General features: G+C 45.5%; 1 protein-coding gene across 1 annotated transcript; it reads right to left on the bottom strand.

Moving 5' to 3' along the window:
* Positions 1 to 13,225: 13,225 nt before the first annotated feature.
* Positions 13,226 to 15,204, bottom strand: LOC120697853 (gibberellin 2-beta-dioxygenase 3-like). Its single transcript, XM_039981217.1, has 3 exons — positions 14,605 to 15,204; positions 14,182 to 14,527; positions 13,226 to 13,926 (listed from the first exon to the last, which is right to left on the bottom strand). Exons 1-3 carry the CDS (start codon positions 14,997 to 14,999, stop codon positions 13,579 to 13,581), a joined length of 1,089 nt encoding a protein of 362 aa, XP_039837151.1. The 5' UTR covers positions 15,000 to 15,204; the 3' UTR covers positions 13,226 to 13,578.
* Positions 15,205 to 15,682: the final 478 nt, after the last annotated feature.

Below are 15,682 nucleotides of genomic sequence, written 5' to 3'. Positions count from 1 at the left end.
AAGGTCTGGCATTGGCGAGCGATCTACTCCTGCTGAAAATTCAGACTAGGGAGCGACTGTGGAGATGTCGTCATCAGGAACAATCAGGGAGCGGGCTGCTTCTTCACTTCACTCCTGTAGAGTTAAGAGTTCGTCCATAGTACAGGCTCCAATGTTGATGCACATTTTTTTTAAAAAAAAACGATGCACATAGCAGGCTGGCAAGAAGTTCGATTCATGAAACTGTAGACAGGCATGTAGGGCACTTGTATCCGTCGAAGGTGTTTGTAACCCTTATTGTATGCTCATAATTAACAAAGGATGGTGATCTAAAAAAAAGAGAGAACATAAGACAGGTTAAGCCGTGAGTCACCCTTTCTTGCAGCTCTGGGAAGTTCCGCAGTGCCGGACGGATGCGCTAAGGATCACGATCGGGCTAGCTGGATCAGGAGATAAGCTCGGGCCTCGATCGGGCACTCGTCCGATCCTTTCCGGTCACAAGTTTGCATTGGACGCATACATCTATCTGCTTCCGGTGAGGACGTACGATTGCTGGACCTCTTCCTTCTTGTTCGCCTGTGTGCTCGAGTGCTCTAGGTGGTCAGCAGGTGCAGGGAGCCAGGGAGCACGAGACACGCGGTCGCCGGCTCTCTGGTGGCCTGGACCTCTCCCTTATCCTCTCTTCGATTCCATCGCGGAGGACGGCGAAAACATGTTCCTTCGCTGGGCGCAGGCTGTGGCGTTCGTTCTCCTCTCCCACCCGGCATTGGTCCTGCAGGTCTAGCTAGGACTCCCTCAGGGCACCACTCGTAGGACAAGAACGGGTGCCCATCGGTGCGGTGCACCTTCCGACATCCGGATAGCCTCGCACCAGTAGCGCGTACGACGCTCGCGATGCCGCCCCCGAGGAGAAGCCATCAGGGCTGGCCTGATCCTGTCGTCGCCCTCTCGCCCATCTCTATCGTCTCAAACCCTAACCTTCTCTAGAGCCGGCCGGCTAGCGTGCACGGGCCACGGCCCACGGGGGCGATGCAACGCGAAAGGGCTCGAGCGCCCGCTCCGACTTGTCCAATCCGACTCGCGCGGGGCAGAGCGCGCGATCTGCATGCGCAGGGGGGGATGCTAGCTGCTGCTCCACCATTTCCGTCTGGCGCGCGCGACAGAGAGATTCTCTCCTGTGCGCGATGCTCCGATCCATTGCCGCTGCTTCGAGGACGAAGCCGAAGGGGGGCCGGGGCCTCTCGCTCCGCCCGGGCCGGCCGTGTCCAGGTTCCTGAACTTGTGATCGATTCGCTCCGCGCGTGCTGGGTGCAGCGCCAGCGCCACGGTGGCTCCATTGGTATGTACGGGCCGGTTCGTGGTACCTCCCGAAAGGCGGACACCTAGAGGTGGCGCCAGCCTCTTTCTGTTCTTGGGCACGAGGTCGGACATAATTAATCCGGCCAGGTTTGGTACAACAAAGAAGAAGAAGAAAACGAACAGTGAATATTAAAAAAAACATATCTCGATCAACTGAAATCGAGGGTCTCGATTGATGATCATTGGATACACATAGATATAAGTAAATAACATGGAAAATATAATACAAAGCCTCACGTACATAAACTGTTAACGGCTGGAGTACAATGGTAGATTTCGGTAACGGCTACTGTGAGTCGTCTGCAAGCGGTCTAAATGGCATGTAATGGTTGAACTATATGTAGCCATAAATTATAAACTACTATATTGTATGATGAATCATCTCTCATGCTTTCAGTTTCAGACCGTCTATTACTTTTGCATGCCATTTTTTCTCTCCTCTCTTTGTGTCTCGAACATGTCTGCATAAATCCTATGTGACGTGCTAAGACAGCGGATGTCACCTATCGTACTCCTATATACTAGTACGTGCTAAGACAAAAACTTGAGGCCGTCCAAACATTTTTACCAGAAAAGGACCCGGCATCTACCTTTTTCTAGGGGCAGATCGAATCCTGCAGCTGCAGGGCGAGCCCTGGAGACAACCACCGTAACCATGCAGACTACGCGACTATTATTAAAAATTCAAAAATTTACATGTTGTTATATTTTTACTTAAATGTTATATTATTTTTTTACCGTACATCATCCTGTTCATTATCGTAAATTATGTCTTATTGTTAATTAAAACAATTCAACTATGATCTACCTATAATAGCAATTTGATTTGTTGAGCTTTAATAATATTATGCAAATATTTTTTCTTATTTTTATTTTATTTTGATTGATTGTTGTTAGTTTTATTTTTTATTAATAGTATATATTTGTAACCGGTACATAACTAAATTGTATTTTATATTTAATTTTTCATAATGGCATTGGTAGGTGATTTTTAATTAAGCACAGGGGTATTTTAGGCTAATTTTTATCGTAATGGCAGTGGTGGGTAATTTTTATTTTTCTATTTTTCTCCGATTAACGTGAAAATTTCTAAGTCTTGAGAGCGAATGTGGAGACTCAATTTGTTAGCCAAATAATAAGATAATAGATTAAATCTGTCACAGAGACAACTTTGGTCAAATCATCAGATGACAAAAAGCATCATTTGCACGGCAATGACTCCTTTGACCCGCGTGCATGCGCTCCCTGATTCGTGCCTTCTGTTCTGCGGCCTGCGGGGCAACTGAAACTTCAGGTCTGGTCCAGAGTCAATAAATGCCGTCCCTAATCAGAGGAAACGGTTTCCTCCACCGGAGCCTGTCATTTTTACACTAGGACAATGGACATGATGCACGTTGGACATGTTTGGGCCAGGGGCGGATCCAAACGGGGGCTGGGGCCACTACTGCTGGTGCATCAATGAAAATATGGGGAGGGTGAAGAAGAAAAGGTTGAAGAAAGAAAAAAATAGAGAGATAGTGAAAGAAGAAGAGATCAAACTCTTCAATCCTGTTTTGCATCTGCCACTGGTTTGGGATACTGTACCAGCGGCCTCAGTAGGGACCCGCAGTTCTTCGACCCCATTTCTGTAGGGGTCTGGCTGCGCATAGTGTTGCATACTCCTTCCGTTCCAAATGACATTTCAACTTTCTTAGAGAGAGAACATTTCAAGTTTAATCAAATTTATACAATAAATACTAACATTTGTGATACCGAATAAGTATTGTTAGATTTTTTGTTAAATATACTATTATATGATATCTATTTGGTAATTTTTTCTTTGTGATATTTTCTATAAATTTTGTTAAATATAAAATTGGTTTGACTTTCTCTAATAAAGTTGGAATGACTTACCATTTCGAAACGGAGAGAACTCGGAAATCTGTCGACGTGGGAGTCGGACCTCGGTCACAAACGCTCCTCGAAACGGTCAAGCGCAGTGGGAATATCAGAGTATACAGGCGTGTTCGTGACTGGAACCGGGAGGAGCACCGGTGCTGATACTTCTCGCGGTTTGCTAAATCGAGCGAACAAACAAGACGCACGTCAGAGCAGCGCTCCGGCGCTGGTCGTGCTCGTGCAAGAATCTCATCAGGCCCCCGTCGCGCTCAGAGCCAGCCACCAACCTTGGTAATCTGCCAGCACATGATAATCGATAATCCCCTTTTGGGATCCATTCTTGTACGGTTCTTCATTACACACTCTGACTGGAACTGCCGTGGTGTCCCAAAATAAAGCTTGCACCATCGTGTCGACGACATGTACGTTCTTTCTGGACGGCCCCACTACGTCCGCGCGCACACGTCGACACGCTGAGACATAGTAATAGCGGTGCCGATCCTGCGCCGCCGGCCCACCTGCTTGCATCGCCGGCGACGACGGCGACCGGCGCGCGATCAGCGACGGACCGACCGGGGCCGGCAGTCCGCACGGCGTCGAAGGGAACGCGCTGGCAAGCCGATCGAACTCGAGGTGGGCACGCACGCACCTAACTGCCAGTGCTTTAGTGTCGCCGGCGGCGCGCCGGCCACGTCGATCGGGGAGCGCCGCCGTCGCGGCCGCTGGCGGGGCCGTCCGCCGGACACGTCTACATGCCCGCGGCCCCGCCTCGAGCACTAGCTCCCGCGTGCGCGCCCCGCCCCCGCCGCGCCCCCGGTGCGGCCGGGGTTGCTGCCAGGAGGCAGGAGATCGCACTCGCGTTCCATCATCTGGCCACTGATCCGGCACGGGAACCCCGCCGGACCGGCCCGTAATAACGCCCCGCCCCCGCGCCACGGGCGGTCACCGCAGGCCACGTACGTCCTCGCGTAGGCCTCGCGCGGCGGCACCAGCTGATGTGCATGTGCCGCCGCGGCCCGGCCGGTGATGCGACGCCCGGCCTGCCTGCCTGCCTGCCTGCATGTGAGCTTGCCTTTGCCTGCCTAGATGTACGGCGCCCACTGCCCGAGTTCAGGACGCGTCACCGATGAACAGTTTTCCTGTGGTCTCTGCCCTGCCGCGCGACGTCGGCAACAGCCGGTGCGGTGCCTGGGCGGCTCGATCTCCGTCGCTCGCTCGAGGCCTGACGAAACCTGGGTGCCCCGGCAAAAGTGGTAAGTAGACTGGTAGCGGTAGCGCGTGGGTTGGCCCGGGCGCCGGGCGCGTATCGAGGGAGAGAAAAAAAGCACGCACGTACATCTGAAAAAAGGGCGTAGCCACATGGGCGCTTGTCAGGGAAGGGTTCACGTGGATGTGGATGTACTAGCTGTTCGTACGTGCCGATCCCTCGATGTGCTCTGCTACGCCAATTCCAGAGTTATTTTGGGTGTCAACATCGCGGACTGTAACCAGTATATAGGAAAAAAAAAAAGAAGAAATGTTGATGCATGTGGCGAAATGGTCCGGTCATGAACGGCAGCTACTGCACAACACAATGCTCTGCTGCTCGATGACAGGCTCCGCTCGTGTAAGAGATTGTTTGGTTCCACGGATTTTTTTTTAAGTTTAAAAAACTTTTTAGTATTTAGAAGTATTAAATAAAAGTTAATTATAAAACTAACTGCAGAACCCTGGGGCTAAATTGCGAGACGAATCTAGCGAATTATATTAATTTATGATTAGTGGATTGTACTGTAGCATCACTGTAGCAAATTATGAATTAATTAGGCTCATTAGATTCGTCTCGCGAATTAGCACTCAGCTGTCAAAAAATATTTATAAACAAATTTTATTTAATATTATAAAATAGTAAGATTTTTTTTATGTGATAAGGATTTCTGAAAAAAAAAATAAAACCAAACAGGGTCTAAGCACGGAGAGAGAGAAAGTGCTGCGTGTTGTTTTGGTCAATGTTCAGGACTTGTTCATGCTCCGGAGAATCTGCTGACTTAGGCGCCGTTTAGTTCCCAAAATTTTTTGACTCATTTTTTTATAAATGAATGGAGTATTAAATGTAGGTAAATGATAAAACTAATTGCATAGTTTGGATGTACACGACGAGACGAATCTTTTGAGTCTAATTAGTGCATGATTAGCCATAAGTGCTACAGTAACCCACATGTGCTAATGGTGCTGTCAAAGGCCTCAAAAGATTTGTCTCGCGGTTTCCAAACAAATTCTGAAATTAGTTTTTAAATTAGTGTTAAAAAATCATTCCGTCTGGTCAAAGAATCGATTTGACAACTAAAAAATTTTATTCGGGGAACTAAACAGTGCCTAGAAATTCGAGTCTCCAGTGGATATCACGGAGTTCCCTTTTTTTGCTCGTCTGGTCAGGCAGCAAGCGTCTGTATCCCAGCAAAAGAAAGTAGGCAGGGTAGGCGAGGGAGGCACGGGCAGCGCCCCGCGCGAGCGGGCGCGTCGCGTGTCTCTGCCCGTCCCCTACCAGCCTGCCTGCGGCCGGTCCCGTCTCCGATCACATCGGCAGATGCAGCAGCAAGCGTGAACCCGTCGGTCTCCGTCTCACACAGGAGTGGTACGATCTGAAAATTTATCCACGGATGGGATGAGGCGATGGCCACTGGCCAGGTAACAGTGGAGAGGGTGCGAAGGAATAGCAAGCCCACCAAAAGCTTGGTCAGTGTAGTGCATGGTAGGAAGCCGCGGTGAATCGGACTATGATGATGTTTAGCTCATTGCCATGTAGGAAGAAGGAAGATCAAGAAGAATGCTTGGAGATAGGCTTACTTAGAGAGCTTGAGCGTCCTCCCAAGAAAGGAGGAGCCCGGTGAGAGAAAAAAAACCCCGCCAGAGACCAATTTCAGGTTGTGTTTAGATCCAAATTTTTTTTAGCGCTATAGTAACTTTGAACGTTTGATCACTAATTAAAATTATTAAATATGGATAACTGACAAAACTCATTCCATAACCCCGGGTGTAATTCTAAGACGAATCTTAAGTCTAATTGGACCATTGTTAGACAATGTCGTGCTATATCAGTAGACAACCTCTGATGACGAATTAGTTAGGCTTAATAGATTCGTCTCGTGATTTCCCGTCCATCTGTAATTAGTTTTATAACTAGATCATGCTTAGTCCTTCTAATGTTCGGTAAAAAATTGCTACAGTGAATTTCGTCCAAAGTTTTACAGGATCTAAACACAATCAATAGCTAATTTCATTTTGAGTACTGTTTTCTAGATGAAGTCGTATAAAACCATGAACAAAACAACATTTGCAGTGTAAAGATTTCATTTTACGGTTTCATATGCTTACAATAGCATTCAAGTTTTGCATGGTTATGGAATGAAACGTTCTTAATAGTCCCACAATGTTTCCAAAAGTTAGGGATTTTTTTGAATTAAGAAAAATCCAGCCTCAATCGAAGAAGGTCCACAGCCAAACACACAACCGCAGGAAGCAAACTGCAAAGCAAAAGCTAATCCTGAACATCTGGAACTAAGTCAACTTTTAGCCAATAGAGAAACACAGCACTCTAAAACTGACTAGACCAACTAACACTCTAGACAATTTTTGAGGTTCCATCCACTTCTGGAGAATACCTCCAATTGCTTTGTTCGGCCGGTGGAAAAGTTGGCTGATTTCGGCTGATTCCATAGTATTCCGTGAGAGAGAATGCATTGGAAAGTGCTTCTTCAAAAGATTTTTCTCTTCCTCTTTAGACAGCTGCGACCACAACCAGGTTAAGTGAACCTCCTCTGAAGATAACCTGGAAATATGAGTTAGGAAACGATTGATTGAAAACTGCATCATTTCGAGTCAACCAACACATTGCTGCTACCCCTAGCAAAAGTTGTTTTCTCAGCGAAGAACCCAATATGTTTGAAACACCAGTAGGTGGTATGAAACAAAATGCTCTCGTGAAGTTACATTCGATTTCTAGCTAACTAGCAAGGTGCCCCGCGCAATTTGCGCGGGTATCTAGTTTTTCCTCTAAACTTTTAGATTTTCTTACATTAGAAAAGTTGAATGCAAATAGTTTTGTTTAGTTGTATCCTTGTGATTGTCTTGTTCTAAAGATCATGGTCCAGACACACAGGTACATCTTTTTTTTATATTTTGTGGTGTGTTTTTGGATTATAATTTAGAAAAAATGAATGCTTTATATAGAAACACATCTTTTGGGTATTTACTGAAGTAACTAAATATTTATATATTTTATTTTGACATCAATATTACTTTTAAAAAATACTTGTGATGTACGATTTTTCTTGAATGTTCTAGTTATGGTGCATGATAAATAAATTACTCCAAAATTTGTAGAAGAAGATTTAGGTAAGTGGTTTAATCTAGATACCAATAAAAGTATAATATACTTTTTTTCATTATCCTCCAATCACCCATTGATATAGCGTCGTAATGCATGCTCTCATATTATCTTAGGTATAGTTATATCCATAATGATTCCAAGAACCTTTGCCCGCTATACTATGGTAACCGAAGATGCATCACTGATGGTGCACGCTATTACTTTTGAACACTACATTTGGCTTGCTATCAACTGGCGTGCATCTCAAACATCAATTTTCAAGTTGCTTTGTTCTACATCTCGCATCATCGCTCCATAATGGTTGTATCATCTATCGTGCCTTCTTCTCTTATAAATATTTTTAGCTCTCGGTCATCATCAAATGACAATATTACGTAGCAAAACATCACCATCTCAGTTTTTCTTGGTGCCGCTAGTGATGATCGTCATGCTTTGGTAACAGAGACAATGCAATCCATGTTAGAGCAATCATCAACTTGGTGATAGGGCCAATATTATATCGTGGCTATCATATGGATGCACCACCATGCAGTCATCGCTATGCTTTTAATTTTGTTAGGCTAGTTATCTATGTGTTTTTCATGTTTAGAGACTCTCATCCGCTCATCATTCTCCATATCAAAATCACTTCTTAGCAACTTTTCTATCTTCCAATTATGTAGAATATGCTACTATTCGGCTAAGGTTCTTCGTGGCTAACTCATCAATTTTTTCTTTTTTAGTTAATATGGTAATTTTTAAATTGTCTTGGCGAATGTAATGGCTTCTTTTAACACTTTGTTTAAAAATCATATACAAATTAACTACTTAGTTTATTAATTGAAATTCTAAATTTAGCTATTTATTAATTAATTGAACATGAAATGTTTGAGAACTTGTAGCCCCGTTTATAATTCAAATTTAGAATTTATTATTTGTATTTGACCTAAACTATTTATTTAGTGATTCTTAATCATTATACAAACTAACTACTAATTATTTTATATATTTTAATTCTTGCACTTATATATTTATTAGTTATATTCGATAAGGACTCTTTGGTGAACTGCTAATTTTCTGATATATTTAATTTTAAATTTAGCGATTTTGCTAATAGTAACTCTTTTATATCAAGTGCTAATGCTAATAATTATAATTTTATTATTTTTATAATTATGAATTTATATATTTAATAATTGTATCCAACATGAACTCTTTGGTTAATTCCTAATTTCCTTATATTCTTCTAATTCCGAATTTATAGCCACGGGTAGCTAGTTTTTTATTGAATTATTTTTGTATTTTTACCTTAATAGAAAAAATGTATTTACTATTTTATTTACCTATCTTTCGCCCTCGTTTAATATTACATGTACCTTTCTATGTATAGAAGTTTATATCAATCATTTATTTCTATACTACCTTTGCATATTTTAATACTTTAATATGCAAAATATCAATTTGAGAATTGTATTTAATATTGGGTCATGTTGAATAGATGTTTGACCTCGATTTGTACCTTGCAATATTTTATTATTCTTTAGCAAAAAAATCTCAAACCTAGTTGTTAGAATACCTAAGTAGCTTCTAGTAGACTTAGGTCTAGCTTATTGTGGAAGCAAATTAAAAATAATTATAGATAAAATATTTAGAAAAAAGTTGGGGCTCTTTGCTGGCTTCGGTCAAAACATATTATTTATTTATTTATTTTCACTTGTTCATACAAAGCTTATATACATGCTATATTATTATATACCTATATATTAATTTTTATTCAGTGAAATCTATTGGTATTTTCCCCATTTATGTAGATTTTTTTATTTATTTTTAGCCCATCTAACTGATTGCATAATTGGTCAACTTCATACTTTTGTCATCTCGGCGATGTATAGTTCCAGACATGTCTTCGCTGTCGTTTCTAACTCTTTTCTTTTGACTTCCATTTCCTTGAGCTATTTCGATTGATTTCTCCATCTTTCACTTTTTTCTCCATACATTTGAAATCAATTAGTGTATTTCATGTCCGATGCACCTAACGGAGTAGTTCCCTGTTTAGTTCGACTCACTTGCTGAGTTTAGATTGTGTCTCTTGCTGTTTTTTCCTAAGCGAAGAGGAGAAACAACACCAACTGGATTGAATTATTTTGTTGTAGGCTATCAACTTAGGGCTAGTTTGGCAAGACTTCGGCTATGGCTGAAATGACTCCGATTGTAGCTCTGTTGATGGAGCAACTTCTCTAATGGAGATGGAGCTTGGAAAACATTTGGTAAAACTACTTTTATTTTTTCATGAATACATGGAAGATGTTAAATATGCAAAGTGCTCCTAGCTTATGATTCCTTACAGATAAATTTTATTATTCTCTTACAATTTATAATATAATTTTATATGAAGTAACATAGGAGTAATATAATAATAGAATAAGTCAAAAAATTATCTGTTCTTGTTTTTCCCCCTCACTTTTGTCATTTTTCCTACCTTTTTTTTCTCTTCTCTCTTTTTTTTAGTTTTTTATCTGATCTACCTTGCTCTTTCTTTATCTTTTTCCCCACACAAGTTATGTATAGATTATGGAATATGTAATATTTTAAAACACGGTATAAGTCAAGACACTAATGGAAATATGGATTCTTATGCGAACTTTGTATTTGCTACGGGCTCTGTTTTGGTAATACGGACTTTGGGTAATTTAGAATATTGCATCTTCATTGAATTCAACATGAACTCTTCTAGTTAGTTTAGACCATGTTGTGTCTCCTTTAATACTATTACATTTGATAATAGATAAATAATAAATTATTATACTTAGAAAGGTTAATTTTTTCTTCATGTTAATGGAAATTAACGCTTTGCCTACGCATCAAGAATATCACACGTGTGTATGGTTCAGCGTGGCGCATGGAGGGTATCGTGCTTTCTTCTTATTATGGATACGGGCTCAACCACATTGGTGCCTTGCTATTCGTAATGCGCGCTGCTAGCTTCTTGCTATTTGAATAGCTCAACATATAGTTTTGCGCACTCCACAGCATCAGAGGACAAACCCACTGAATGCCTAAGTCGAAACAATTTAATATTGTGCATATCGATACATGTAGGGCGAATATTTGAACCACAATTCCATAGCCCCCAGTACTGACATATGCAAGTCATGCCTCTTATTTTTGTCGAATTGCTAGTCAGGCTGATCAGTTTCTGTACGCATAGCAAATAAAACAAATTAGGTTGTGTTTAGATGCTGAAAAAATTTAGATGAAATTCACTATAGCAATTTTCAACCGAAAGTAGAAGGACTAAATATGATCTAATTATAAAATTAATTACATAGATGGACGGGAAATCGCGAGACAAATCTATTAAGCCTAATTAATCTGTCATTAGAGGTTGTTTATTGTGGCACAATATTATCTAATCATAGTCCAATTAGACTTAAAAGATTCATCTGACAATTACACTCGGGGTTATGGAATGAGTTTTATTAGTTATCCACATTTAATACTTCTAATTAGTGGTCAAACATTCAAAATTACTGCAGGTCCTAATTTTTTTTGGAATATAAACATAGCCTTAGGATGGAAGATGTAGCACTCACATCGAGCTCCTCAACCGCGGGATCGAATTGTTTCCTGCCTAAATGAAGTTCTCATGACTCAATTTAATTACTTCTTGTCCAAATTTATTTTTCTCATCTGCGGATTGCGGCCTAGCCAACCGTCCAACCCTATCGAGATCTTGTTTTTTATTGGATTGAACTTATTTTCATCAATAATTATGTTGCTAATTCTTGGATTTATTAGCTTGCATCTATCTAGACCGGGTGTCTCATTATCTAAAATTGAGCTTGCATCTATTTAATAATGTGAGCGACGTAGAGGACAGGATACATGGGGTGCTGTACGTGTGTGATTAGGGAAGAGAAACATAGAATTCATGTCCATGTTATCGTATTCGGCGTGAACTCTTTGGTCATGTCCTAATTTTTTTAAATCCGAAAATAGCTATTTTCTAATTGTATTTGATATGGACTCTTGAGTTGATCTAGACCGTTAGATCTTCATAAAATTCAACAGTGCAAATCTTCTCTTTTTTAGATTACTGTGGGAATTTCTAGACTCTCTCGGGGAACGTGTTGGCTTCTTTCGACTTCTTTTAACCTTCTCTTATTAATATAATAGATAGATGTGTTGGAAACACACGTACTATATAATGAGTTTCATCTAAATAAAAATCACCTCCTCTCTTTTCCTCATTTTTTTGGCCATATCACCTCACAAACACAATGCAAAAATCAAATTTTGATCGCGTGAGTGTTCGGAAGGGATAAAAAAAAACCCAAACAACTGGTAGAAATATCTGACAGAAAAAGTTGCCTCTATATAACGAACTGCTTCACGATGTTGCCATTTATAGAGCATGCCCCTAGATTTTATGTGACCGAAATCATAATCAACTTTCGAGGTGGGCATTAGTGCATTACTCCGAGAGCATCTTCAAGAGTTTGCAAAAATTAATTTGGCAAAACTTGTGATTTGACAACTTGGTAAAATATATGCCAAGTTAAAAAGAAGACTATCTCTAAGAGTTTGCTATTTTGGACTTGGCAAAATGAGAAAAGAAGGCCCATAAGAACACAACCTTTGCATATGGGCCCCTGGATTTTTTTGGGCGATTGCAAATGGGTCCCTGGCCGGAGTTCAGGGGAGGGACGGACATGGACGTCCGAAATCCGGCGGCTCTGATCCCCGGCAGCGAGGGAGGACAGGGGGAAGGGCTAGAGGAAGTCGAGAGCTACCTTTTGGTTGCCTTGGATGAGGTTGGGGCGGCGGGAAGGAGGGTCGCCGGCGAGGAATAGGGGCGGCGGCGGCGCTCCGGTGAAGGGGAGCAGGCGAGGGCGGGCCGGTGAGCTTCACGGAGGCTAGGAGAAATGATTTTGGGGTCTAGCTTGGGAGGAGGAGGGTCGGAAAGGGGAGCTCAACGGCGAGCTGGAGGACGGCGGCGGCAATGGCGGAGGAGCTTCTGCACCACGAACTGCGACTCCGTCAGCCTCACGCGAGTGAAGCCGGCGGTCAGGTGCGCGGAGCGGCCGGCACCGGCCAGCATCGTCGGAGACGCACTGGTGACGGCTACCACGACCAACAGCAACAGGAGAGAGGACGAGGTAGAAGACGACGGAGACCGCGATGCCAACGCGTTTCCGCGCACGCATATATGCGCGTTGAAGGGTTAGAATTTGTCAAATTCTCAAAAATGTCGAGTTGGTTGCCAAACTGTTGGAGGCTTTTTTTTTGTTTTGCCAATTTTTTTAGAATGCCAACCTCATTCAAACTGAGATGCTCTTAGGTTCACACACGCCGGTCGTTCCTGCCGAACCAAGGGAGTGGGAGGCTCGGCGAAACCGGCTATTGTGGATCCAATGATGGATACGATGGGAGGCAAAGTGGGCAAGGTAGCTCGTCCCATCGGTATGTATGCGAAGTCACGAGGTAGAAGAACATGGCACGCACGGTATACCAGGAACACGAAAACAAACGTGTAGCCGATAGATAAATCATAGCGATCGGATCGGACGGCTTTGCCGTCAAATTTCAAACAACTGACTGGCGGTAGCATAGCATCGATAATTCACAGACCCATGCAGTTACATCCGCAGCCTAATTGAAGTAATTAGCAACTGCCAGCCGGTTAAAGTAGAGCACAGTAAGTAACAAAAGTGGCAGCATGCACACAAACAGTAACTACTACTACGGGAAGTAAGTTACAAGGACGGCCCGGCATGTACACGCAGGCAGGGCAGTGGTCAAGGCCGTCAAGCTCAGGCACAGAGCCCGCAGCGAGCGAGAGAAGAAGCAGGCCTGCAGGTGCCAGTCCTGGACCGGCCAGTCCCAGGCATGAGGCAACAGACAACACCAGGGTTACTGCTACAAAAGGCGAGGTCGAATCGATGATTCCATCCAGCAGAGGGGGCTCCGGCTGCAGCCAGAGCCTAGCCTGGCACGCCTGTCCCAGGTCCCAGCTAGTACACCTGCGCCACCTGCTGCTGCTGCTGGGGCGGCATGCAGGTGCTGCTGCTGGTGCTGCAGTGCGGCTGCGGATCGGCGGGCTCGCTGCTGGCGGCGGCGCGCAGCTCGAAGGGGCCGAGGCGGTGGTCGGCGAGGCGGGTCTTGTAGGCGGCGCGCTTGTACTCGCCCCAGGTGAACTCCCGGTACAGGCTCTGCTCCCCGTCCCGCATCACCTGCGGCAGCGGCGCGATCCGCTGCGACGCCGCCGTCCCGCCGAAGTAGATCACGGACAGCCGCGACTGCGCCCCCTCCGGCGCCACCACCCGGTGCTTCACGCTCCGGAACCGCCCGTTCGTCAGGACCTGCGCCGCGGGAGCAACACAACACGTCGTCGGTTAACACGATTGCTGAGACTGTCTGGTCTGGGGCGATGCATGCATCCGGAGCCTGCCTTGAGCAACGGATGGATGGCGACCCAGGTGAGGCGCATGCATCTCGGACGGGAGGAGACTGAGAGCATGGGCATGGATGAGCTGAGCTCAACAATGCGCAGGCGCAGCACAGACATGCATGCACGCACAGGGAAAAAGCGGCCAAAATTCCTACTAGTACAGTACCTGCAGCGAGTCTCCGACGTTGACGAATAAGGATTCCGGGTCGGGGGGCACGGGGACCCACCTGCCGTCCCGGAGCTTGATCTGCAGGCCCGCGGTGCAGTTGGACCTGAGCACGGAGATGATCTGCGGGTCCGTGTGCTCCCCGAACCCCGTCACGCCGCAGTCCCCCGGCGCCCGCAGCGGGCAGGGCGGGTAGTGGTTCACCCGCACCAGCTCGTCGCCGCCCTCCCGCCCCACCACCATCGACCGCAGCAGCGCCCGGTCCACGCCGAGCCCCTCCGCTATCAGCTCCAGCACCCGCGCGCCCACCTCGCGCACCGCCGCCGTGTACTCCTCCAATGCCGCCCTGCATGCACGCGCGCGCTCTCTCCTCAGACATGCACGGCGTGAGCCAAGAATCGGTGGCGATAGATAGATGCTTACCGGAGTGGCGGCGGCAGGGAGGAGACCTTGACGGAGTTGGAGCTGACGGACAGCAGGAGGTACTCCAGCCACCCGACGTCGCCGTTGGAGCCGATGGTCTTGCTGCCGTAGCCCAGGGGCCGGGCGGCGCCGGACATGTCCACCTTGTCCTGGGCGGGCAGCGCAAAGAACGCCATCGCGCGGGACTCCAGCGCCTCGCCGACGCCCGCCGGCACGCCGTGGTTGGTCGCCCGGAAGAAGCCCACGCTGCGGCACGCGTCCGCCACCGCCGCCGCCGCGCCCGGCGCCGACAGGTCGACGCACGGGATGGCCGCGCCCGCCTGGCCCGCATTGGCCTTGGGGCACCGCATCAGCGGGATCTGCTCCATCGAGCTCGGCGCCGTGATCGCTACCATGGCCAACGAGCGCGCGGGCTCTCTACTCGGCTACCGTCTTTCTCCTCGTGTCTTGTATACGTGCAAACAGGGGAGGGAGCTCAGCTCAGCTTGTCAGCTGCAGTGAGCGAAGCAGAGTAGGAACAGGGAGCAGCTAGCCAAACTAGCCGGAGAGCAGCGAGAGGCAGGGGAGGGCGTTATTGTGTTGCACGTTTGCACTTGTGGTGATCTCGGATGGGGCGATGGCCTCGAATATATAGGCGGCCAGGGCATCACAAGTTGCACTGACAAGAATTTAGTAGTACAAACATGTCCTTAACAAGGGGTAGGACATGCCCCTAATTTAGCTTAGTGCAGCATAAGTTACACATGGAGGAGTAATGGTAGCACCAAAAGGTTTTTCTGCTTTTAATGAATGAAAGACCTCATGCCAAATTTCCAAAAAGAGGACGCCCCCCTCACTAACTGTTCTGGAGGGTCCCCTCTCATCTGATATTTTGCCCCTTTTTTGTATTTCTGGATTAAATGGGGAACGCTAAAAAAAACTCGATTTTCTGGCCCGATTCGAGCTAGGTAGCTTCTCCAAATTCAGGGGGTCCAGCGAGGTTATACTTTTTAAGGTTATGGGTGAAGGCTTGTAGAGATCATTATGCTTGAAGAGATAGATGCTTGGTATTTCTCATAACGGTAGCCATGGTCACTGA

Source organism: Panicum virgatum, chromosome 3K, assembly GCF_016808335.1.
Source record: "Panicum virgatum strain AP13 chromosome 3K, P.virgatum_v5, whole genome shotgun sequence".
In the NCBI taxonomy this organism is placed as follows: domain Eukaryota; kingdom Viridiplantae; phylum Streptophyta; class Magnoliopsida; order Poales; family Poaceae; genus Panicum; species Panicum virgatum.
This window is presented reverse-complemented; position numbering and strand designations above follow the sequence as displayed.

Excerpts from the sequence above, each read along its gene's own strand:
- LOC120697853 (XM_039981217.1), bottom strand. The coding sequence starts at position 14,999 with ATGGTAGCGATCACGGCGCCGAGCTCGATGGAGCAGATCCCGCTGATG. Across the intron at positions 14,528-14,604 it reads TCCCTGCCGCCGCCACTCCG|GGCGGCATTGGAGGAGTACA; the intron begins GTAAGCATCTAT and ends GCGTGCATGCAG. Across the intron at positions 13,927-14,181 it reads ACGTCGGAGACTCGCTGCAG|GTCCTGACGAACGGGCGGTT; the intron begins GTACTGTACTAG and ends CCCGCGGCGCAG.